General features: G+C 40.0%; 1 protein-coding gene across 1 annotated transcript; it reads right to left on the bottom strand.

Moving 5' to 3' along the window:
• Positions 1–1310: 1310 nt before the first annotated feature.
• On the bottom strand, positions 1311–26627 carry LOC121892141 (heparan-sulfate 6-O-sulfotransferase 3-B-like). Its single transcript, XM_042404996.1, has 2 exons — positions 25673–26627; positions 1311–2697 (listed from the first exon to the last, which is right to left on the bottom strand). The coding sequence occupies exons 1-2, from the start codon at positions 26215–26217 to the stop codon at positions 1941–1943; spliced, it is 1302 nt and encodes a 433-aa protein (XP_042260930.1). The 5' UTR covers positions 26218–26627; the 3' UTR covers positions 1311–1940.
• Between the last annotated feature and the right edge of the window lie 872 nt (positions 26628–27499).

The raw sequence follows: 27499 nt of genomic DNA, 5'->3' as shown, positions 1-27499 counted from the left end.
GTTGTATCCAAGCACTTAGCTGAGTTTTCTGTGCAGATGCATTCACCTTCCTCATGAGCTAACAAGGCAGGCAGCACATTCCTCATTTTGAAAGCCTAGAAACTGCTTTCTGTATTGCTTTACAGTGTGCTGACGGCAAAAGAACCAAAGAGTTCTTGGAGTTATTCAAGAGCGCATTAATACTACATAACACTCAATGCACAAAAATATTTCACTACTAAGAAGAACACAAACACAAAATCTAACACAAACCTCCAGGAACTTATTCTCCCTGTCAACAGAAAGACTTTCTCTGCAGGTGAAGGAAGCTGTTACATTATTTGTCACTGGCTGCAAACTGCTTCATCCTGGACACCATGTGTCGTTCTGCTGCAATGCCCCTCACTGCTTTATGGCTGAGATCACATTTCATAACAATTATTGAGCTGTGTCAAATCAGACCCAGAATCTTTTGACATTAGATGGAATTAATGTAACATCTGAGGTGGCGTCTGAAGATGTCTGGCACTTCTCTTTCTGTATGTGTACACAGAAGTAAAATCAGATTCGTCATTATCACAGGCTTATGTAATTCCAATCTTTCTCTGTTACATGCTGCGCAAGAAGAACAGAGACTGCAGCTGGAGATGGAAAGGCTATTTTAGTCTGTGGACATAGCCATTTCCTTTTCTGCCTCCTGACTGATCTCCTCCTCATCCTCGTTTTCCTTCTCATGAACAAAACGCCTGCGTGCAGAGGCCGGAAAGTGCTTATTACAGCCACAATTTTCTAGAAACAGGATATTAATATTAAGCATCATTCCAGCAGATAACATTTCAAAGGCCTGCTGTCTGTGGAAATGTGTTGAAATAGATTGTTTTGCTACTAGAGTGCAAATGGAGCATAGAGCCGAGTACTGTATGTTGCAATGTAAGCATTCAGCAAGCCGCTGGGTTTCTTCTATTTTCTGCTGCGCTAGAGTCATGGTCAATTGAACTTTAAATGATCAATTTGGAGGCGAAGAGCCTGTGATCAATGCCCTAATGGTGGAAATACCAATGTTCTCTCACTGTGATGTAAGAGCGCTGAAACTACCTCTGACAGCCTGTCTTTCAAGCCTGCAGCTCTCCTCTCTCTCCGTCTTGAGAAAAAGCCTCATCAGTGTACGTCAGCGTGTCAGTACGTGCGCGGATATGGGAGAAGTTGGCACACACCGCATTAAGATTTCAGATTTTTATGGTGAGAACATGCTGTGAGAAAAGAGCGAGGCAGAACACGTGCGTGAACACATGCGTACCAGAGAAGAGTCCATCAGGGACAAATTTACATCACTGGATGCTGCATATTTTTATTGAACACATTTCCTTTCAAGAAATTGCCTTGATTGTTTCTGTATATTGCAGCTTAGTCAGTCAGAAAGAAAACACACTGCAGACTATTGCCAAGGTTGTGCTTTGATATTCTTATGAAGCCAAACATCACAGAGTAACTACAATATTTCACTGATCAATACGGAGCTAGATCACGAACATGACACAGAGGATCCTTCAAGTCATTCACCATTTTGAAAATATCCTAAAATTGGCCTTCTTCATGAAGCACTTTTTTTTTTTTTCAGGTCTACTCATTTTTAGCGAAATTTAAGAAACATTTCCACTGCTTTGAGAACATTCAAAGCACTAATGAATAAATAAATGCATTTCACAACTGCAGTGCCAAAATTAGCCATAAGAAAAAAACATAAATACAAAATATTTAGGTTGCCATGACAATTACATCCATCATAAATATTAAGACATCATTCGGCAGTCCAACAATGCGCTATGAGGCTATGAGGGCAGGAGGTTTTGGCAGATTCACAGCAGAGGCGAGACAAAGGGAGACGGATGGAGGAGAGTAAAGCACAATGAATCAAACAGCGATCAGTCAGTGCATTGGAGTTTTTAGTTCCTGTTTTCTCCTCACCACCGCACCACCTGGCTGCTGTAGTCCTCTGTGGTGGCCACAACCTCTAGCACCTTCACCTCCTCCTCCACCTCTTCCTCCTCCTCTCCTCCTCCTAGTCTCCATAGCTCAGCCAGATAGGTCCTGTGCATCCGCTGCCTCTGCTGCCTCTCCTGCCGCCTCCTCAGCCGCTCCTCCTGGTGCTGCCTTTGTCGGTTGTACTGGTAGCGCCGCAGGAACAGCTCCTTGGCGTACTCGTACAGCTCCACGTCGAGGGCGTTCAGCCCCTCGATGCGCCACCGCACCTTCTCGCTGATTCCAACGCTGGCGGCGCGTGTGCTGTTGATCTGCGTGAAGGCCCGGATGAAGCGCAGGCCGAATGTCCGTTCGAACAGGTACTGCGTCTTGCGCTGGAACTCCGTCAGGCCGTAGAAAGCCATGTTACGCAGGTTGGCCTTGGCGCTGGCGAGCAGCACGCGCCCTCGCTCCAGCTCGCTCATAGAGGACATGTTGTAGCAGCCCACGAGGCTGAGGTCGGCCAGCATGCGGACCTGGCGGTTGTTGGCGAGGTTAGAGGGGCAGTTCATGAAGTCTGCCAGGGCCACGCCCGTCCAGTCTTCACCGCTGTAGCAGGCGGGCAGCTCGTCCTGGGTGGGCGGGCGGCCGTCACACATGTGGAGGGCAGTTTTCCAAGTGGCGCCACGCTGCACGTGCTTCCACTCACTGAGGTAGCGTGACACAGGGTCGCGTAGCATAGTTATGTAGTAGAAATTCCTGCAGGGGGAGATAAAGAGACACATAAGATGAGGTGTCTAGCATGCATGTCGACAGTCTTGTGTTGTCCATTGAATTTCTCTGTGACTTTAAGGAATAGTTTGACTCTGGAAATACACTTATTCGCTTTCTTGTCAAGTTAGGCTAGAGGATCAATACCAGTCCTAATATATGTGCACTAAATATGAAGCTCTAGCCAGGAGATGGTTAGCTTAAGTTAGCATATGGACTGGAAGCAGGGAGAAACAGCTGGCCTGGCTCTGTCCAAAGATAACAAAATCTGTCTACCAGCCAAGACAGACAAGTTGTGGTTTTCTGGAGGGTATGTGCTGGATTATTTCTTGTCCCGGTGCAGTCTGGTCTTCCCAGGAACTTGCTGCAGTCGGCCAACAAATAGTCAGGCAAATAACCCCCTTAAAACCACAAATTTACATTATTACTTTTTTTTCTTTCTATTTTTTAATGCTAAGGTAAGCGAAAGTCCTGCTGGCCTGACATGAGAGTGGTATTGATCTTCTCATTTAACTCTCAAGAAGAATTCCCAAAATGTCTGTTCTCTTCCTTCAAACTACATTTTCCTTTCAACCTCCTGCATCAGCACACTTACTAGCTGCCCTCTATTGAGATTCACTTTGCTTTGGTCCTCGTCCCAAGATTATGTCAGGACAGCCTGCAACTCTGTCTATTAAAACAGTTGTAGATAGTTTCTGTATGAGGCTTGTGCACGTCTAAAATCCCCCCCATGGCATGAGTTTTCATGCACAACTGCATTTCAATACAAAAACAGTGAGCTGGGGCTTGAACTTATTATTAGAGACCCACTAAGACACAGTTGAAGTTTGAATTCTGGCTCTTTTTCCATCACTGTTGATGGAAATAGGACTTTTTTACCTTTGCATCGATAATACGGATTCTATTTCAGTCAAAGCATACTCTTTTAAAATGTCATTCGTAAGCTACATTACAACAGCGATAAGTTTAGATATTATCTGTATGTGCAGTCAAAGATACAAAGTTTGAAAAAACTGACACTTTCAGCACAGTGAGGGAGGATGAAACTATACATCAAATTTCTGATATCCTGCTGCAGTTAAAAAAAGAATGAGCAGGAAGATATAGCACAGCGCTGGAAGTGCAATGAAGGTGTGATTAGGGTTTATAGGAAAAACATCATCGAACGTGTCTGAGGATGTTAGAGAGCAATGACAGAAGGCAATGCAAACCAAGCATGTATAGCATTTAATATCCCGCAGATGTGAAATTATTTTTGTTTTTGTCACATCAATTTGCTCCTGCCTACCTCACATAATGAGTTTTTTTCCGTCTCCAGCACCTTTCATGTTTCTGGATCACTCTCATCTGCCACGAACAGCGCTTCAAAAAATTGCTGTAACCCAGCCGTACAGAAACCTTTTAACCACCACACACAGTTCTCTCTTCTTATCTATTGAGTCCAGGGATGACCAGCATAACAGTGAGGTGACGGAGGGAGTCAGCGCGAGGAGAATTTCTGCCATTTTTCCAAAAGTTTTTCAAAAAGAAAACAACATAGATAAAAGGGAAATTGAAAGCGTTCATCTTGTGTGCAAAGATCACCATGACCTTTTGGTTTCAGAGACAGACAACAAATATAAAGCTTAAGTAAAAAGCTGAACATTTTATTTCTTTCATTCCACAAGGCTACAGTTTACTTCATGGAGCTTTCAGTCAACAGCTAAAAACAAGAATTCAGATTCAAGGACATTTTACAGAAATGCCGCTCTGGAGGATTCTCTTTTAAACCCTGTTACATGAATGGTCAGTTTTCAATACACGATGCATTCCTTTTTCTCTGTATAGAGTCTTCCTACTTGTTGATACTTCTTTCTTCAGCTACCTGTTACCCTGCTGGCATACGCTGTTTCTCTTTGAATTTTTCTCCTCGTGAGTAACTCTCCGTGGACTGAATTTGGCCGAGATGAGCAAAGGCTGCTACGAGGAGCTGGATGAGCTCCCAAAATCAGATCCCGTGTGGTTTGTAGGTTTTCTTTGTGTATATACACACACACATACTGAGTACCTGAGTGTGACTGTGTGATTGGGTGAGGAAGAGTTTGGACTATTGGACGTACACTGGCACCTTTCACCTGGAGAAATACTTCATTTGAGTTACTGTTTTTTCTATCAATAAACCTAGAAACCCTTCACAGTTACATTAAAGTGTATTTGTGCAACAAGTAAAATGATCTAAAGAAGTGACATATACATATTTATAGTTATAAATACTTTCTTTGGACCCTCTCCTAGATTTACAGAAATACTAGAATAACTGTAAGAATTTAGACACATGTTAACAGAGGTTGATTATGTATTCTGTTGGATTGACTAAGCATGGTTCAACAATAAGGCTTGCCTGACGTCGGGTTAGTAAATCTAGCAACTCATTTGTCCAATCAGGCAAGTGGTTAAAAAATAATAAAATAAAAAATGTGTCAATCATTTTTTTTCTATCATCGTCTTATTATAAATCATGTTCTCATTCTCTTGCAACACAGCATAACCACTCCCCATTGGAGAATATTGGCACACGTCGTTGGCCGATCAAGAATTCAGTAGGCTAGTAGTGTGATACATGAAACAAACATCTCTCAGGATTATGTGAGCTCTGTCAAATAGAGGAATAGAGTGGAGCGTGTAATTTTTCACTGCCATAAATACTCTCGAGAACAAGAAACATTAAAAAGAGGGAAATCAGGAAGCTTGGAGCAGAAGAAATGAGTCTAAAAAATGTATTTGCCATCGGGTTGGGGAGTCTGTTCCATTATTTAAAAGAAACTAGGCTGATCAAAAGAATTAAGAGTTCAGTGACATATAGGGGTCATACCATATTGGATATGCAAGAATGTTTGTTGCTTTGCATATATGACTCTCTGTGTCCTTGTTCTGTTTCATTTACTTAAATAAAGATTAAACATGACAATTAACTTTATCTTATTTTATAACCGCTAATAAATAGAACAATTTGTATCGGGGTAAGTTAAAAATTGACTTAGGGCAATTAGATTTCTGACCTACTTGCCCGACTGGACGAGTGGAAAAAAACATTACCACTGAACTCTGCTAAGGTCAATCAATTTGTTGTGCAGGGAAATTCTCTGCCTGTGAAGACCAGGCGCAAACAGACCATAAATGGGATTAAAAAGGTTATAATGGGAAAAAGAAACTTGTACTACTGTGAATATAGACATATATATAACTGAAAACCAATTATTATAATGGTAAATGAATCAAACAGCTCATTATTAATATCTCATTACTGTAATTCAAACATAAAGACATTTAATTGAGCGTTTTAATTTACCTCAGTAATAACATCCCTATCAACACCATCTACATCTGCTCTTTTTGGTAGATATCTTTAGATTTAGTGTGTTGGAGTGCAGAAGTAATCATATTAATAATGTTCCTATGACTATCGACAGCACCATGCATCATCTTTCATCTCATAACACTTGTTGGTAGAACAATTGGCAACGTGTGATGCTGAACTTGAATCATATTATAGTCTAACTTTATAGAAGACATTCGTCCCCCCCCCCCCCAAAAAAAAGTCAGACCACCTTCCTCAATAATCATTTGTCCCCCAGCCTTTCCACATCACCTGATCTCCACACCTGCTTAACATTTCCTCATTAGTTAATCAGTAAATAACCTACATCGTCCTTGTAGTTCCAAGACAGATCATCTATTGTGCCATCTTAGCCAAACTGTTCCAGACTTCTTTTCTTCTTCCTGTTTGCCTTGTTAATGATCCCTTGCCTGCCTTTCTTTCACCAAACCCTGTTTTCACAAAACTTTTACCTTACTTGTATAATCTACAAGTTGTGCATCTGAGTTCTGTTTTACTGAGCTTTTACACTAATATTTAACTTTTTGGCCCCACGTAGCTCAAGAAAAAATTCACCTTCATGGCTTTTTTTTTAATTTTTAATTTTTAAATTTTTTTTATTTACCAAGGATAGTCTAAGAAGGAAAGGCTGTCATGAAAGGCTTCACTCATAAAGGATTTCAGTAAGACTGCAGTAATGTTTGACAGAAACTGAGAGTAGAATTGGGACGAAAGATCTGTCTCATTTTGCTGACAGAATCTGTCACTTTTTTTTACAGCAAAAGAAAATGAACATTTAATGTCAGACTCTGGTTATATTTTTGCACAGCAAATATGCTAAGAGCTTTGTTGAGTGATATATATCCAACTATGCTTAAAAGGATTGTGACTCTAACATGGTGCATTCTGTTAAAATGCATGGATTGCCAGTCCCATCATTCTAAATCTGCCTTATATTAGATAAAAAACGCAGTGCAGCAAGCATGTAAAAACTGGAGCTTTTTACGATGAGAGCATCTGTGCAGCTGTAATTGTTTGGAGTTCACTGCTAAAGTGAGAAATTTGATTAATTGAGAGAGAAGCTGTGTTACTGGACAAAGAGTGCACAGCCAACAGCCTTAAAAGCTCCACAATTTAGCAATTATTGCTAGACGGCAGATATCAATCAGCTGTGATATATACTTAAGTGAGTGCCATGATGATATCATGGCAGCACACACCCGCAGACAGACACACCACCCAGAGATAATGGCCATCCACAGTGGAAGCTAAGTGAATTACCCTGCCATCTTCGCCGGGTTGAACGGACAGCGCTAGATGGATGGACACACACGAGCGCCTCACAAAGCGGCCTTTGTTGTACTTCCTGGAAAACAGCTCAGTCTTTTCCTCCTCCAGTGCCTATCATCTATCTGTACAGCTAACCACAAGACAGCCGGATCAATAAATGTCCATGCAACTCCGCCTTTCTGCATCTGTGCTTTCATCCTGACCTATTGACAAAGAGCAGCAAATGTCAAAGCTCTCCTCTTACTCGTGTCAGGGAAAGAGGCAGGGTCAGATTATGAAGGTCAAGAATAATTACTTGCCGGATGAATGGCTGTGGTTTTCTCAGGGAGGAAACGGCGAGTGTCACTTTAATCGAGCATTTTATAGCATTCATTATAACAGAAAACCAGCAGGAGGTTCTCTGCAGGAACATTTTGATCCAAATGTCTAAAAGTGCTTTCAGTAGCAACATTTCACTCAAAAATGAAAGGTCTTTGCTTCTTAACCCCATAATAATTGCATCCCATTTTTTTTGTTGGTTTGTTTATAGCAAACAGTTGCCTATGTACACATCCATCAGATAGCTGGAGCAACATTAGCATTTGAAGGCATGTTTCTGGCCACCTGATGAATGGAAGTCCAGTATTCACTTTCCTTTTTAGCTCTTTTTTGGACTGAATCAACTCCTGAGAAAGGTGATAGAAGTCTGTTTTACAGGTCTTGGGGAGTACTGATACATATGTGAAAAGAATTTGCACACAGCCTCTCTGGAGAGAGAGAGGGCAAAATCTGATAAAAGTGATGTCACTTGAGTCAGCATCGGTTTGGAAGTCTGACAAGTTTGAAAAAGAATCTTGGGTGTGGAGTTAGATGTAAGTGAGGTTATCAAATCTCTGTAGCCCGCTCCTCATCTCTTTTTAAGGCTAGCTGCTCCAGGCTACATTAGCCAATACTTGCGTAACACACCTAAATCTGTACAGCAGGGTAAATCGAGCTGCATTGTGGGTAAAGTAGGCACCAGGTTTGGACAAGGAAGAAGAATGCCTGGAATGAAAAAGACGTTATCTCTGGTTCTAGTGCATCTATTTGGATCCTTTCTATTTTTAAACTGCCCATTGTGACTCTTGACATTGTGACATTGAGCAACACTTCATCGGTGTCGTATATAAAAATATTGATTATAGCAGCTTTAAATGTTCTGGTGTTTCTAAGTTTTCCAGTGAAATCCTTGCAAGTTAAAAGGAAAACTTCTTTGCCTCAAACAACTTATCTTCATCCATCTCTTTCAAACATCATCTGTCATCCGACCCGGCTAATTCCTCTCTACTAATGTGCTCAATGGCTTTCAAGTTTTTCAGGCATGAACTGGACAAAGTGGGAACATTTTCTGTGTTCTCAGATACCCGATTGATTGAGTCAAAATCTAACCTTGTCAGTCAGATGTGAGTAAATATACAAGGCGCTGAGGCTGCTCTGTCATATAATAGCGCAATCATTGCTGACTCAACATAACTACGTGTGAGATCATGCATGGTTGCTCTTTGAGGTAAAGTTAAATCAGCTTGTTGCATTTTGCTACCGATCAATCCAACGCCTCCTCATTCATGCCCTTCTGGCTGCCCGTCACCTTTCTCCACACAGCAAACCTGCAAACACTATTGATCGGCCTCTCTCCGTCCCTCTCCCTGATTGTCTCTCTCTCTCTCTCACTGGCTAAATCACCATCAAAAAGCTACAGAGGAAACTCACAGCAAAGGATCGATATCTGCCTTGTTAATTCACTCACTACCATCAAGGACACCGTCAGTCTCATGATAAAAGCCTTGATGGAAACTATTTACGCTTCTGAAGAAGCAGCTCATACAAAAAGTATCTGGATCGACAACAATGCTATTTATTTCATCTTTTAAAAAGTGAAAATACATCATGTTGCTTTTAGCTCAGTTTCTGAAGAACGGTTTCACTGTTTCAACTCAACGTCACACTGCTCCGATGAACGCCGTCAATGAAGTCGAATTTCAAAGCCGTTTCTATCGGCCACATTTGGAAAAGAAGCGACTTTGAAAACAAGCACAGGACTAGACATCAATTTCACACTGAAGTCAGGGTGTTGATAACTCGCACAGTTGGAGCAAATCCATTTTAAAGGTGTTTCTGAGCCCACAAGGGATCTCTTAACCAATGCCTCCAAGAGGGAACTGCTGTCTGACAAGAAAGGGAAAACCTTCAGTCATACAGTCATCTCTAGTCACATGCTGTCTTTAACAGTTCAATTTTATCTCCCTAAAATCACTTTAAAAAGCCCTTTCGGTTGTGATGATGGCTCTGCGAAAAATTTTTGGGGTGTGAATTGCACTTTAGTTCTCACATTTAACAGAAGAGAATGAACCCCGTCTCTTGGAGGAAGAAGAGCAGCTTAAATAAAACTAAAAATATCAATCTTACATTTAATCTGATTTAAAAAAAAATATTTTAAACACACTTCCTCATAACAAGAATTCTGCAAATATAATTCCACTCATTTTCAGATTCTTTTTGTTCTATTTAAAGGTTCCACTGGAAAGTATTTTTGTGATTTGCTATTTCTCCGAAGCAGCCTGCACATGTTGTTGATTGCCTAATTAGTGATGATCCCACCTTCCAGATGTGAATATCATCTGTTTCTGTTTCCAAGCATACACACCTCTCCCTGATCACAGTTTAACTAAAATTAAAGTTGTATTTGAACTGTTTCAACATAGTGTTTAAAGCTGCTCTAATCTATATTTTCATAACAACAGAGCAAATTACTGTATATGTGAAAGCAATTGTATTCACGGCATTGAAATATCACAATTATCTACAGACTTTCTGTGTCTTTCACCCTTCCACCAAACAGCAGGTAGACAAATTTAGCTACTAGCTGATGAACATAACGGAGCAATTAGCAGCTAAAGAGAGAGATGTTCTCTTCTTTTCTCAGGAGTTGGAGGAGAACAAAACCGAGCTAAAGGGAGAGATATACATATTATTAGATATAATATTAGATGTACATTCATCAGGTGGAAACAAACACAACTCCAACTGAATGCTAATGTTGCTACAGCTATCTGCTAGATGCGTAAAGAGGCAACTCTTTGCTAACACATTAGCTACTTTATTAGGTAAGATTATGAGTTGTGTTTACAGCTTGTTGTGCTGCCCTCAAGAGGCCAAAAATGATCTAATGCAGGTTTAATACTTTGAAAAGTATTAAATGAATCGTTACATTTATGTTAATTCAAGTATTTGCCTGAATCCTTAATCACATTTTCACCATTAGATCATCCTGTCTTGTTCTGCCAGCTTTTGACGGTCTTCTTCTTCTGACATTTATTTCAACAAGACTCCAGAAACAAAGGAAACTTGTTAAAGTTTAAAAACGTGTACATTTTCTTGACCAGCTTCTTCTTACAGTACGAGCAATGGGGTCCTATAGGAAGACAACATTTTCTGCCAAAGTTGGAACAGTTATTTCACATGAGAGATTTTGTGGTTGTTTTTTTGTCTGCTCTTCTCACTGGTTTGAAATCATAGGCTTTATATAAATATGGACGCAGCGTCTCCACTTCATGCCACTATGCAAAAGTGAAGCCAAATATCTCCTATCCGGTAGCTGCCATCTTGCTTGTGTGACGTTATTTGGAGCCAGAGTCTGCACAGTAGAGTCAGGCGACGGGATGATGGTCCGGGGAACACGTCCCCTTAGCCATTCTGCGGCCTGACAGAGGTTTGAGAGCAGCTGTCACAGCTGTCAATCATGACGTCAGACCCCCTTTCTATATCGTCAAATAACTAATTAAAAACAAACTTATAAGAAAAATGAACACTTGGACAAACATGACCATGATAAGAACTACTTGAAATGACAGAAACCATCTTTGGGGAAAATTTATTTGACATGTACTTTGATTTTTTTATTTTGGCTCATGTCCCATCCGCTAACATGGAGAGGGCGGGATTCATGACCTATACTGCAGCCTGCCAACAGGGGGTGATATGTCATGACGTCCATCTTTCTATACAGTCTATGCTTGAAATGGGTATGGCTCAGTTAGAAAAGGGTGATGTCACATACTTCTGTGCACCAATCAGAATTTTGAAATATCTGAGTCAAAATGTGACGACAGATGGTGGCTTGTTTGTTAGTAATGCCAGGCCACTGCCAATCAAATGTGATAACACCACACCCACACAGTCCTGAGTCTTTGACTTCTGAAATATAAAATCTAGTTATATAGTAACTAATAATGCTTTTTTCATCTTCAATTTTTTTCTTATTTGGTCAGGAATGTCTGATGTCATGAAATATTCAGGGGTTTTATCAAAAAGGGAAAGAAATCGACCAAAATAAGACTGGAAATGAAACTCTCTGTTAAAATAGTCATCTTTGCAGTGAAAGGGGGAGTCGTGAATGAGCCTCTCCGCTGGGAGAACATCCAGCCTTTACACCAGGAAGGATTTTGTAGATAACACTGGACTTGCTGAAGCAGATCAAATATTAGCCAGGCTCAATTTTCAGTTTTGCCAACTTGACTGTGGGTGAATGGATGACTACAGAGGAGCAGAGGAGTAACAAATGGCGAGAGCTATAAAACCCAGCAGAGGGACAGAGATTCCAGAAAAGTAAATGAGACTGGCATTAGGATGGATGAAAGAGGAATGTCAGAGGCTACAGATTCAGCTGTAGCAGGGCTGCATGTTAAAGGGGATGTTATCAAGATGACCGAGCGGAGCTGCTCAGTTGCATAGAGACCCGGGAGAGTCTCATCACATCAGTCTCCAGACCAAGAGGTCAAGCGGGATCCATTTTCACTCATTTGATTCTCTCTCTTGTACTAATTTAATCTTTGTGTGTCAATTACGGGCAAAATGATCCCAGTCCCCATTTGCGCACAGCGGGTTCTCCATCCAACAAGTGAACACACAGACACCACACACAGATACACACACAAGCTGTCCTACATCACTTTTGGGGACATTACATAGACTTACATTCAATTCCTGGGGATTTACCCTAACCCTAACCATAACCACTACTTGGCTTTGACACGGCTTTTGTCCCCAATTGGACAAGCTGTCCCTAATTAATTGATCTTAAGTCTGCAATTTGTCCCCAAGAGTAGACTATGACTCTCTCACACACACACACCTACACACACAATTCAACCCTAAAGGGTCCCTCATTTGCACACTTACCCATTGAAAACATAACCCAGTTGTAGGGAATATTGGCAGGTAACATTACTTGATTAGTTCCACGGAGGTAGACATTGAGAAGGAGAGGGTGAGGAGAGAAACGATGAGCTAGGAGACTATTGCTACACTGTGATCTTCATTGGTCACAGATATGAGATGCTATTTTGGGCGATAAGGCAAAAGCCCCAGGGATGCTGGTGTGGAGATGAGGGAACTGAGTACGCTTCCAGAAAGATGAGGTGTCCAGACAAGCGAGAGTGTGAAGATGTGGTTTTGCTGAAAACTAGGTGGTAGACTATGTGAGGAACCGCAGCCAACATACACTAACACAAATTAAATTATGCAGAGTGTTTCAGGGTTCAATACTAAATGAGAGTATCCAGCGAGTTCTCATCTTTGCATAGAAAATCTTCTTCTGGGGACAGAATCATCCATCTGTATTTATTAAAATTTGGCTGCATTTCAGGTAGCTACATTTCTCCAGAGTTCCCAGAGTTCATTTGGTTTTTAAACAACACCCACGACAAGCACAGTGTTGAGGACATCCACGCACACAACAACCTGGCGTGTGCAGCTTTAGTAGCTTTAGCGTCTTAGCCTTAACCTTTGCTTGACATCTTAATCTTTGCAGCTTTGTGAGGTGTCAACCCGTCCTCTATGAGCTTGTAGATATGGAAAGGATAAATGGAAGACTGCACTCTGCAAAGGTCACATCTACCCACACAAACTACTGAGGAATTTCTTAAAGGCACTTTTTAGCAATATGTGGAGGCTGCTTCCATCACTGTGCTGTACTTTTTCTTGCAGCATCAGTCTTTGAAAGGTGATTTACGAGTTATACCCTTTCTAAAAGGATTGTTCTTTAAAATTATAAAAAGAGAAGATTCAAATTTATGAGAGAGTATGCTAGATCACACATTTATATTATGCCCAACTAGAAATAAAGAGAGATAAAAGACTTTTTTGTTGATTCTGATGCAGTTCCCATTCAACTGAACAGTTTCATTCCATAATGACTTATCTGTCATCCATCCTACAAAAAGTCTGACGGCACAAAATAGAAACTGTGAGGCATTTTGATGGATAGCACATAATGATCTGTCAACCTGTGTCTTCCTGGCTGTGATTTTTTTTTTTCTTCTCTTTGAACAAAATCCACACACACTGTTTTGTAAAGAAGGATTCTTCAATCCAGTCGACAGGTTTCCGTATAAATCTGGACTTCTGGATTAATCCCCCCCTTCCTCCCCCATATAATAAAACCTGTCTTCGACTGCCCCTAATCCCCCTAAGGAGTGTGGAGATTACCAAGATCCTCTGAATATCTCACATTTCTCACAAGAATACAACACGGTGCTCACTGTCATAAAGGGAGTTCACTGAGGGGTTTGATTTAACAGAAACAGCAGGATTTATTTCTTACAGCTGATCCTATATTCTACCATAAAATCATTTCTCTAAATCAATGTTTTAAAATGAAGTTGTAATAATGAAATTAGAGCTAGGATATGTCTGGTTATCCTTAACCTAGGCATTTTCCACCTTATTTTTGTATTTTTGACAATAGATTGCTTTCAAAATATTCTCACTTACTTCACTTTAGAGCTTTACATAGCCCAACTTTGTGGGGATCACATCTCTTTAAAGGTGCAGTGTGTAGAATTTAGTGGCATCTAGTTGAACAGACTTGGCAGAAATGGAAAATAAAATACTCATAAATATGTTTTCATTATTGTATAATGAGTATAATGAACACCAAGTGTTTTTCTCCATAATTATCACATATTTAAGAGAAATGATTTTTACTATTATGACTTAGTATTTCACAATTATAAGAAAGTTTCTCATAATTATGAGATACTAAATTACGAAGAACAAATTACTTAATGAAAACAATCGCTACTTTCTAATAATTTTGAGACAATACTCGATTATTTAACTCATAATTATTCATATAATACTCATATAATTATGACACACTGAAAGTATCTCATAATTATGAGCTCATGTCATAATAATAATGAAGGGGGAAAAAATCCTGGAATAATGAAAACACTTGGGTGCTGGTGCAAGTGGCGTAAATGGGCCTCCATAGGCCTGTCACAGTGTTAAATTAGCCGCTACCTAACACTAGTTGAGTCAAGTCAATTTTCTTATATAGCCCAAAATCCCAAATTACAAATCTGCCTCAAATGACTTTACAGTCTGTACAGCATACGACATCCTCTTAAACCCTTGATTCAGATAAGGAAAAAACTCCTTAAAAATGGAATAAAAAGGAAAAAACCTCATGATGTTGTGTGGACAGAACAGACAGAAAAAACAATTGTAAAATCATAATATGGAAAGTAGAGAATTAAGCCTCTCATGTTTTAACTAAATGTCCTCACATGTATTTTCGGTCACAAATGTTGGTTGTATGCTCATATAGACTGCTCACTACTGTGGTAATTACTAATAGGATCTTTGCTGTGGAAGTCTGTCAACACAAGCTGACAGAACATCAATACCCACCAGTGCTGGCAGAATAAGGTATTAGAAATCATTATCAGTTTATTATCATATTCACACAAGTCCTTAAGTCTGCACCATGCATCTGCTGTAATTGGTTTACATTTATTCATTTGTACAAATGAGGCACAATGCAAGCCACAGTCGAGTAAAACAAGCCACACACTGGTTATGGTTTAAGTTTAAATGCATACTTACTATAAGTGCTTCAATTATGTTTTACTTGAGATATGAGATAAACAAAACAGAATACCAAAAAGAAGCCAACATGTGAGTGTGTGTCAAGTGCTAAAATGTGATAAATGGGGTACTGGTGGTATAACTGATTGTAAAAACTATGAAAGTAAGGCTCTAAATTAAAAAATGACTTTAAAGGAATATTTTGACATTTTGAGAGAAGTCTGATTCCCTTTATTTGATGCCCATGGGGTAGAGTCACTTTGCTATCAACATTAATCTTTCATAAAGCGCAAATTCCATTTTGCTCGCCTCCCTCCACAGGGAGGTCCGAGGTCATTCAGCTCTCTTCTGGACCTAATTGTTAATATTATCATCATTCTGCTATAAAGGCATGTGATTAAGGTCATGTTTGCCATGGTTTGGCACTGCAGACTGTGGCATTAATTACCATATGCCAAGTCACGCAAAAGGTGGTATTTTTAATTCAGCTAGACGTCATCAACAGGCTGGTGAGGACATGTTGTGTCATAAGTGTGAAAAGACATACTGTAACCCATACTTTCAAACGAGCGCACCTCCTGCTTTATCAGTCTACATCACAACACCGAGCTGCAGCTCAGGATCTCCCAGAGTACCCTGTATATTTACCCTCTTTGCCAAGAATAAACTCTGGTGTCAGGTATGGTACATACACCTTTCCACCCACATGAAGTGACTAATCAAAATGAAATGCAAACTGTCTCCTAAACAAAAATGAGTGAGAATCCAACTCACGAATAGATCTTTTGCCTTTTGTACTTTTACAGTGTTTGAGCTGGGATTGTCTGGGAGGAGGTTAAAAGCGTGTATTAGTACATTTCTAGAGAGTCACTGTGAAAACTGTGGAAACTGCACACCCAGTGAGTGCCACAAAATAATAACAAACAAGAACTGATACTAAACATATTATATAAGACATAAAGTATAACCACTGTCAATTATAATTACTTTAATTATAAAATCATACATGTAGAAAAGCAGACCAGACTTTACTGCAGTTCACTTTTAGTGAGAATAACTACATTACTGGGGTACCTAAAATTACCTTCCCATTGTTCTAATCATTAAAGTAAAAAATGGCATGATATTTAATGAAAGACTTCTGGTAAGTCACATCTGACAACTGAATTATTGATATCAAATATATAACAGCATATATCTGCCAAAATCTGCGAGCACAAATGAGATCCATGCACGCAGATGTAGAGGAGTCACGCCCGTAACTCAAACAGCTGTGCATGCATATTATTTTTGCAAAAAAGCATGTGACTGTTATCCCCAAGCACACAACTACTATCACTGCTCTCTTGCTTGCAAAACTTTCACCTGCTAGCTCACAACTGGTTTTTCTTTATGGCAGTAAGTGGGCAGTAATTGGTTGAGCGGGTCCACCGTCTTGGACAGCTACATCACCTGGACTAACCACACAGACCAGTCCTATACTAAAAGTGCCCTGAGATAACTTCTGTTGTGATTTCTATATAAATAAAACTGACTTGACTTGAGTGTATGCAAACTCTTACACAGAGCAATGCACTTGAATGTGTTTGTCTGAGCTCTGTCTTTGTTTCTTCCATTGTTGACATTAATTTGATAAGACACTGATAATCTGTTTTTTTACTTAGATCCTATAGTTGTTTTTATGTTGTTTATTTTGGTAAAATGCCAGTGCAGGCAAAGATATTGAATACATTGCATTCTAATTGTATTGTATTGGACGTTTTTACAGCATATGAGTTGTCAAATATTTGGTTCATGTTCATGATACTGACCAAGCCCTTATACATGTTGCAATGGCCTTTGCTCAACCATTGTGTTATCTCTCTCCCTGTGTGTGGCCTATGAACCTATTGACAGGGCAAAGTCCCTCTCTCTCTCTCTCTCTCTCTCCCACACACACACATACACAGAAGACTAATTTGAGTTTTAGACCTGTACGTTAGTGTATATGTGAGGGTGTGTGTGTGTGTGTGTGTGTGACAGTAGAGTACACACACATACATTAACTTGCCCCTGTCAATAGGTTTATGGACCACAGAGAGAGAGAGAGAGATAACACAATGGTTGAGCAAAGGCCATTACAACAGGTATGAAGGCGTGGTCAGTATCATTTGCACCACTACAAAATGACAAAACTGCTAGGAAAATGAGTTTATTGGCTATTCTGTATATTTGTGTAATGTAGGCAATAGCCTCTATTTTTACAGAATGACTGCTCTAGCAGATGCAATTTATTATTCAATGCAGAGGATTTTTATATGTCTTAAAGCTGGAGTTTTTAAATCTAGTGTCTGGGGTGACTTTCCTGCACTGGCGCACCGACATGTCAACCAGCAATGATTGGTTTGCGACTGTTGACCACGGCGGACTGTCTTCAATGCGCCCCCACCACATCGCATCACCAGGGTGGGGAGTGGCTCACGTAAAAAGTATCAAGGGTTTGCAGCGATAATGTCGACAGTGGTTGTGTAGTTACTCTCACTGCCAGAAGGGGGAGACAAAAGTTCCGCACTGCAGGTTTAAAACATGACTGAAGGGGACTTTTTTTTAAATATCAGAGCTATTTCACTCCCTAACAACATATTTAGCAGAGTGTACAGATTGACACTGGCTTGCAGCAGGTCTACCAGATAACAGTTTAATTTTGTAGTTAATTCAAAAATTAAATGTTGATACAGCTTAGAAAATTCAAAAAATTAGAGGTCATTGATTCTGGCATTGATTTTATGGGGGACAATTGGGCAGGGAGGTTGTAGTGAGGGGACATTTTTAAGATATGAGGCAATCATTGTCGCAATGGTACGCTCTGGCTCAAACCCTGTTTTTAGTTTCCTTAAGGCGTCACAGATCCACTGGGTGCAGTTGGTAAGATTCCTGGCTACTGAAGGTCACACTTTTTTTTGACAATCAGCGTTCTTGTCACATTGAATTTTAACAACAATGTGTGGTTGTCAGCAGCTTGAAATAACTTGATGTGTAAGCTTCGAGACTGACATCAGAGTCAAAAGCAATGTTGACAGTTAAAGGGCAGTATTACGCCTAAAGCGTTTAAGAAACTCTGCTTCAAACTGAACATATTTCTTCTTAATAATATACTGTAAATCTCTGAAATCTCTGCATATGGCTCTCTTTAGCTGCGGATTTACACTGACTCACTGTAACTGCAAGGGGAGATTAATGTCAAAAACTTGCTACCAGATGTTTTCCCCCATATAGTGTAAGTATTTCACTGAAACAAGGTTAGAAGAAGAATGCAAACCCCATTCTGTATCTAGAACATTTCGATAAAAAAAGGTTCATTTCCTCTTTTTCACCTTCCTTCCTGACAACTAAACTCTGTTAACTCCCTACATATTTTCAAGCCTATAGTGCCGTTATCCTCATCACTACTAGGGTGCCATTGCCAAATTAATAGCTAAAACTACCTTAACTGTGTCCAGAATGAACTGGGCTAATTAGACACAGGCTGCTCTGTGTTATGGCCAGCCTGCTTTCTTTGCTCTAATCTGAAATAATGAGGTCAGTAATAAGGTTACACTCTCTGACTGCACAGTGTGAGCCCGGCTGCCGAGGACAAACAGGGCAGCTTGGCAATTGAAGCTGGTGTGACGTCTAGCCTTACAGCAATTTTGTAGCCCGATGCGATGTGAATGCTGTAGCCCCATGCTGCGAGCAAAGCCCTGCAGGAGCCTATGACCAGTGGTGTGTCTATCAAAAAATACTTGAACCGGGCTTGTATTACTCAGTGAAGTTTGTGTGTTGGGAGGGAAATCGGCAGACATAAGGAGGGCGGATGGATAGATGCAGGGTTAACGCGGCATATGCTACTTATGTTAAGTAGTAAGAAAGGAGCAAACAAAGGAAAAACCTACAGGAGGTGAATTGTAAACTCAATATGCTCTTCCTGATAAATGTGATGCGTTGTGATCACATTCATTACCACCAGTTTGCTGGAGTGTCTTCGAAACAAAAGCTAAATTGCTCTGATTTGACAAAGATATGTTAATGTCATGCAACTAATTCCCATACAGCATCACCGGCTGCGCTTTCACAAAACTGATACCGGTTGCTATGCCATCTCTCCTGGTAACCAAGAAGCTAATTAGCGATCTTGTTTCTCGGTTCCTATTCTTGTGCATGTTTCTACTGTGAAGAAACTTTTCAGACAGTACACATATGTCACCAACCCACAATCACAGCCAAGATAATGTATCATAAAAATATGAGACATTTGCATCGATGAGATTGCAGGTATGGCAGGTATTTTTTTTTTTTTTTGTAATATCATGCTCGAATTCATGTATTTTCTGGTGTTGTTAGTTTTTACACTGATGGGGTGTGTAGGAGAGAGGTGACTTCAAGGTGACTATGAAGCGCTTCAAAAGCAGACAGATGGTGCCTCTGTATTCAGACCAGCATGCCAACATGCACCAAATGTGCCAAATATTAAGGACACTTAATGATTTCCTGAAGTACAGTAATAAGGTGAAGGCAGGTAAAAGTCATTATCTGCTACTGACACACTGATCATGAAGGGGGACAGAGTTTGACACAGCCGAGATTGAGATTGTAGATTGTAGAAGTCCCTGAAATATTTTGTACATTCGGTGCATATTGAAGAATTTTTAGTCACATCTCACCTCATTTCACAATCCCCCTGAGACCTGAATATATTTCATCAGGGGACAGAAAGTAGGGAAATGAGGCAGCAGCAGGCAGCTAAAAGTTGGAGGTTTCAATGAACATTGAAACATACTTACTTAGTAAGTACTCCTTCTGCAGACAAATGGCCGATATGTTATAATTTATGACATTATTAGATTGTTAATACTGATGCATCAGTGTGTTTCACTGTTGTAGCTGGTTGAGGTGGAGTTAGTTTGAGCTTCTTTGTTAACAGTTTGGTGGTTTAGTCCAGAGGTTAATGATTAATGGGAGAGGAAAGTTCAGCTGAACAAATATGTTTTCATTTTTTGGGGCTTTTTTCTCTGTTTCTCTGTTTTTATGAAATATTGGATCGTTTGGCCACTTTGAGAAATATTTTTTTCTGGTGGAGCTGCTAACAACACATACACACCTGAAATGTGACAAGGAGCTTCAAGACACTTCCAAAAAAATCTGAAAATGACTGGTTTAATCTCTAGCTATGCATTACATATGTCTGTTTATGTAAAATCTCAATCTGAAAAGTAACCAGTAACTACAGATAAATGTAGTGAAGTAAAAAGTACTAATTCTCCCTCTGAAATGTAGTGGAGTAGAAGTATAAAGTAGCATATAAGTAAAAAAAAACACCTCAAAATTGTACTTAAGTGCAATAAGCACTAAATCATGCACTTCCCACTAGTGTTTTGGGAGGAATATGTAGGGATGCCATATGTTATATCTTGTGCTCAAGAGTAAAGAATAAAACAGTGTGGGGTCTGAAGGCTGAGATAAGAATCTCTCTACAAACTACATCACACCCGGATGTAGCCTTAAGATAAGTGTGGGCGTCATCGGTTCCCGTGATGTTTGATCCCTGATGGTTTGCACTCCCACTGCTATATGTGACTTGTATAAGATGAGAATCATCCTTTAATATCAACATGCTAATATTAAGTTGGATTGTCTTTTGCACTCAGACTAAGAATGTTTTGAGTGCTTCTTAAACACATGAAATCAGTTCAGCCTTATGAAATACTCTGGTAATCAATGATTATGTCAGGTAGAAAGCACAGTTTAAAGCATTGGGGATTATATATATATATTGGAAAACAACTTTAATACTCTTTAACCTCTCTTAAGAACAAAGGGATCAAGGCTGAAACAGAAATAAATCTACTAAACCGGAGTGAGAGAGAGAGAGAGAGAGAGAGTAGCATTAAATATTATATTAAGCTGAGCAGTAACATGCCTTGATAAAACAAACACACACACTGATAGATTCAGTCCCGTTCCCCCTGCTGCCATCGTCGTGTGCGTCACAGTCCATCACGGAAGGGCTACATCGCCCGAAGTGACAGAACAAGAGCCTTTCAGGTCTGATAAAACTGCAACATGAAACGTGGTGGCAACACATCATCGAGAGCAGAACAAGCTCTGTGTAGTCTTTATTCAGCAGTTTTAATTCAAAATGACAGGAAGTCTTCGCTTAATTGTTCGCCTATTTCGAGGCTGATTGCTGCTGAGTAATGGTTCCCCCGATTTTTAAAGCGTGCGGACAGAAAATCAACCGGGCATTATCCTCAGGAAATGAGAACTTCATGTGACAGATTTGTGGCTGTTCAATGAGTTATGACTCATAAGTTGGCCGATAAATTCACGGGTATAGAATGAGTTATGAGTCACAGTGCATTTGGCTCAAACTTGATACTGTCCTCTAAAAAAAAATGCATGTATGTATGTATGTGTGTGTATTTATGTGTGTGTATATATATATATATATATATATATATATATATATATATATACACGGCTGTACACGCATACTTCACTTGTAAAAGCTGTAAAACCCAAAGAAAATGACCTTCATATAAAAAATAGCTGCTATTAAAATCACAGATACAGATTTGTCCTTGAGCAAGACACTCAAATCCCAAGCGTGCTGCTCAGGAGCTGTGATGACCTCTGACCTCCCTGTGTTGAAGAGCCTCGCAGGAAGAGTATTTCGCTGCAGGGATCAATGAAGTATCACATTATGAGCGAGTACTTCTCGAGACTGCTCGGTGGCGGTATCATATTATGTCTGATACTGTCTGGTGCTGTAATCAGGATGGAGCTGTTGTGGTAAACTACAGAATCATTCTGTAAGTCGACACCCACAAGGGTAAATTCACCACTTATAGCCCTGAGTGGAAACCTGACTCTCCAATCAACACTTGCCTTGTCAAAATAATTGTTAATAAAAAAAAAAACAAAAAAAAAAAACAACTTAATTGCAGGAAAATTACTGCATGGCCCAGATATGGTCCCATCTTTGAAAATGGAGCCAACTCATGTCTGCAATCAGCCTCGTACGGAGCCAAGTGCCAATGTTAATGAGTGCTGATTTTTCAGTGACTATTATATTGAGTTGACAAGTGTTGACTAGAGTGTTGTTGACTCACTCATAGTGCTGATATGGCTCTGAGGCGCCTCGACAAAACTATTTAAAAGCCTTAAATTAAGTCTGATGGCTGCCACAGAGGACAATTAAAGATGCCCTCCAGACATGTTTTAAGTTGTACATAAAATACTCTACTACTACAAAAAAAAAAGTTCAATTATGTTGTTGAAATCCTTAGAATTACATCTATTCCTTCTCCCTCATTAAAAACTCCAGAATCTATGAATATGCAATTATATTTCAATTCAGAAGTTTAACTTCTGGACATAACATGTCTCCTACTTCACTGTAAAGTCCATTCTCCATGTACATGCACTGGAGGCTTCAACTTTCCACATCACACTTGTGAAAGTTGAATATTGCACCGGGATTGGCTCCAAACCACCTTAAATGTCAGTCCACCTTAAGTTGAGCCTGGTCAGGTTAGGGCTAATCCTTTGTCACTAACTGTGTGTTTAACCCACTTCACTTTAATTAGCGGTTGGGAAAACAACAGACGTGACTTTTCTTGGTCTTGAGAAGCTGCAGCATCCACACACTGTACACTTACTGGCAGGCTGACAACTCACTGTTAACCTTTTCCTCTGCTCGCATTCACCGTCACTTTTCTGCCGCTCGCTCGCTCACACTCGCTCGACCACAAACTCGTTACGCACACACATTACGCGCTGTCCTATCCCTTAAAGGAGCTACGCTACCGAGAGTTACTCAGGCAACAACACAGAGGCTCCCAAATGCTATTGATTTCCATGTGAATGGATATTTGGCCTTATTTTTGGCATTAAAAAAAACATTTTTTTGTCCTTACGGGGTTTCCCCGGCACACCCGGACTATATCCTGCACAGAGAAGCTCACACATCCAACTGAAGGAACAAAAAGAAAAATATATTTTGAGTGAAGGGGGACTTTAATGGATTGGAAGGATTCTTGAAGGCACCCCCCCCCCCCCCCCCCTCCTCGTCCTTGTCAACCTTCTTTAACGCTTTCAGTAACATATGGAGATTTGCTCTCTGAACCCACTGCAAAGCAAATTGGCTTCAACACGCAGGCGGCACACCTCAGAGGGCCCAGCCCTGCTTAAGTGATTTACTCCCTTAAGCTTAGCTGTGTTGGTTCTGTAATTACAGGAAATTGAAACAGACCTTCAGATGAAGAAACAGCCTGTCTGCTGGCTTCTCTCTGAATGTGCCGCTGCCGGTGTTGACATACCATGTGGTTTGCATGTTAACACCACAGCTGTAACAGCTCTATAACCTACATTATGTGCCAATAAGAGCACACATGTTAGGCGAGTGCAGCTCTGGGGGAAACTGGAAGCCACAAACCCACACAGATAAAAAAAAAATCCAGTTACCTTTGACTTAGTGCCTCGAGGTGAGCAAAGGAAGCTCTGCGGCTCACGTCAGTCTACTGATATAATACTTCTCTTGCAGGCTCAAAAAACATCGAATAATAATGATCATTTTTTGAGTAAAAGCTTGGTCTACATGCCCAAGGTGCTGTCTTTAAATTGCTTGTTTTGTGCAACCAACAGTCTAAAACTTACAGGTATTCAATTTCTAATTATATAAAACTTAAAGAAGCAGCAAACATTCACATTTGTGAACCTGGAAGCAGCAAATAGCTGTTTTTTTTTTGCTCAATAAATGTTTGAATAATTACACAATCCTAAAAAAATAGATTATCAAATTGGTTGTCAGTTAATTTCCAATCGGCTAATCAATTAATTGACTAATCTTTTCTATTACACACAAGGTTCTGTGTTTGTTCACTCTCACAACTTATCTATAATTTATTTTAATGAGTTGTTTCTAATTTATTACCACTTGCATTTGTTTTGTACTTGTTACTTTCCTTCATTTTTAATTTGCTTCTTTGCTAACGTGACTCACTCACCTTGTTTGCTTGGTCATTCGTTCATTCATTCATTCATTCATTCACTACTCACTCAACAATGTCAGTCTCTGGCAGCAAGTGGCAGAATGAGTTAGGATATGAGTGAGTGAATAAGTTTAGCGAGTGAACAAGTAAGCCACAATATTGAGTAAATGAGTCTGTGATCAAGTGAGTCAGTAAAATGAATGAGTGAATGAACCGCTCAATGCTGAGTCAGTCATTCACTCACTCACTCCTTTAATAGCTTAATTCATTAACTCACTCGTCTGCTCTTTAGTTAACTCACTTACTTGTAAAATGAATGGGTGACTTAGTGTGTTGTTTACTCAATGCTGACTCAGTCACTCACTTGCTCATTTATTTGCTCATTAATTCATTCATTTTAAGCTAACTCCCTTTCGTTTACTGGCTTATTGAAGGAGTGAGTGAGTGAATTAATGAGTTCATTAAGCGAAGAAATGAGCGACTGTATTGAGTAAAAGAGTCTATGAGGGAGTGAATTAGGGAAATGAAAATTGTGAATGAGTGAATAATTTAATCAGCCACTCACTCACTTACCCAGTCATTAATTTGCTCATTCATTCCTTGCCTTTCAGCTAATTCCACTTATTCGCTTATTAAAGGAGTGAGTGAGTAAATGAATGAGTGAATTTGTTGAGTATGTGAACAAGTGAGTGACTATACTGAGTAAATGAATGAGTGAATCAGTGAAATGAAAAATGTGAGTTAGTTACCCAGTGACTTGCTCCCTCACTCAGTCACTTACTTGTTCACTCACTCATTCATTTGCTCATTCACTTGTTCATTTATGCACTTTATTCATTGTCTCCTGCATCTACTGGCTTTATGAATGAGTGAGTGTCTTACTGATTGACTGAGCCAATGAATCAATGAATAGAAATATGAGTTTGTGAGTGAGTGAGCAAATGAGTAAATGAATGAGTCAATATATATATATAGACTTTTGATATTAAGAAAATTAGTCTATGAGCAACACAAATAATCAATTAGTAAAAACATGAGTGAGTGAGTGGGTGGGTAAGTGAGTGGGCAAATGAGTAAATGAATGAGTGAATATAAAAATTATACTTTTGATATTAAGAAAATTAGTCTATGAGCAACACAAATAATCAATTAGTAAAAACATGAGTGAGTGAGTGAGTGAGTGAGTAAATGAATGGGTGAATGAGTTCATAAAGAGTAAAATGAACAAGTGAGTTACAGGTTTAAAACAGTAAAAGAGACAATGAGGATGAAAATGAATAGGTCAGTGAAAAAAAAGAATGAATGAGTGAATTAGTTAATGAGCTGAGTAAATGAACAAGTGATCTATTTTATTCATTTATTGTATTAATGAATGAGTGAGTGGCAGTCCACTTATCGGCCACACCTGTCCTGTAGATCTCACCTTTTGCTCTTTGGGGCACTCTTCTTGTCCCTCTTGTTCATCACTACAGGTACACAGCTCGTGAGCTCGGTCCAGTCCGCGTGCAACCCGCAACTCCAGCCCGTGGAGAACCGGGAGAAGAGCCAAGACTCTGCTTTACCGGGCCGGTGACAGGTGCATTTCCTCTGGCCGGGCATGCAGTCGCAGGGCTGCTCCAGCTGGATGTTTTTGACCAGGTGCCGCCCAAACGTCGTCCCGCCGGTCTTCTGAATGTGGAGAAACACCATCACATCATCTCCTCGGATTTTGAACTCGGCGTGCCTGTCCAGGTCCCGCTCCGTGAAGTTAAATTTGGACGTAATTTTGGAGGGAAGGTCCTCGTCCGCCTCCGGCTCCGTGTAAACTAACTCGAACCCTGATGAATATCGCTGGGAAAACCCTTCTTTCCCGTCACTTGTGAAGTAGCAGGTGTTGCTGTCCGCCGGGCACACATACTGGTAGCCGATCATTAAGAAGAGCACAGCCGCGATGGGAACGAAGATGAGTCTATTGAACTTCTCCTCCATAGTGGGGAAACTGAAAATCACGGCACAAACGGTAACGTGATGTCCGAGTCGTGTTCCTCTTCTCCGCGTCTCATCCTGCGGGGTGGTAGATAAAACTGGAGTTTCAGGTCCCACCAGCAGGTAAGAACATAGTGACTGTCCTGCAGGAGAACAGCTCCACTTCTCCAACTTGAAGCGCTCACACTAAAAACTGTCCGCTGTTTTCCTGAAACATTCACACGTTTTTCTTTCAATATGTCACACTGGTGGCACAACTCGGTGCTCGGTCCCGGCTGTCCTGCCAGAGCCAACTGCTGATCGCTATCTGAGCCAGGGGCACGCGCGACAGGCCTGAGACAATTAACAGAAGCGTTTCCGGTGTGGACTTTCAAAATAAAATCCTAATTGGCAAATACTTAACTGCTATGAACTGGGATAAAAAAGAATAAGGGGGAGGTCTAAATGGAGAATGGAGAATAATTTATTTTCGCTATAATTCTATCCATAAGTAACACAATGACAGGATGTATGATTACTTTGGTCATGGGTTTCATACACTTTCTGTAATTAAACATCTAAAAGCAAAAATCTTATCAGATGGACCCTGGGACAAAATCTTATCAAATAGGGGTCCATGGTCTAATTTGCATCAGTTCAGGGGTCCTTGACATGAGAAAATATGAGAACCACTGAATTGGACTATCTTTGCATCTGGAGCTCCATACCTGCTTTCAATTTAGTCAGAAGAAAAAACAGGTAACCTATTCACTCCATGTGTTCTGTCAAAATTCACAAAAAATATACAATATGTATGAAATTGTATTTGAATAAGACAGTAAATTAAATATATATTTCTCATTTTTTAATATTTGATGAAATGATTATGCTGACAAGTAACATTAAGTCAAGTTTTGTTGATTTATTAAAAACGACTGCTACTTTTGACAGAAGAAAGCAGTCTTGATGCTGAGGATTATCCTTGTGAAATAATGTAAATTGAAGACAGTGTCTGTTAGAAATCCTTATATTCAGTCTACATAAAACTCACTATTGACTGCATTATTTTACAAGATTCTTCAGTTGGACTGAACAGAAAGTCGGTCATTTGTCTGCAGAACTATCTCCAAAACTGTCCAGCCAAAATGACTTGTCATTGAGTCTTAATTGTGGTATGTAACATACCAGGGATAGGCAGGAATGTGCCCATCATCACAAGATATTCAGCCAGAGAGGATGAACTACTTAAGTGGAGTTCCAAAAAAAAAAAAAAAAAATCTGTGCAGATAGCCGTTCACGCAAAATT

The sequence above is a fragment of the Thunnus maccoyii genome, chromosome 24 (assembly GCF_910596095.1).
Source record: "Thunnus maccoyii chromosome 24, fThuMac1.1, whole genome shotgun sequence".
In the NCBI taxonomy this organism is placed as follows: Eukaryota; Metazoa; Chordata; class Actinopteri; order Scombriformes; family Scombridae; genus Thunnus; species Thunnus maccoyii.
The sequence above is the reverse complement of the archived record's forward strand: the minus strand, read 5'-3'. Positions and strand labels throughout refer to the sequence as shown.

Bases quoted from the DNA above. Each gene is read 5' to 3' on its own strand.
- LOC121892141 (XM_042404996.1), bottom strand. From the start codon at position 26,217: ATGGAGGAGAAGTTCAATAGACTCATCTTCGTTCCCATCGCGGCTGTG. The intron at 2,698-25,672 runs GTGAGATCTACA...CTCCCCCTGCAG, and splicing joins AGTGCCCCAAAGAGCAAAAG to GAATTTCTACTACATAACTA.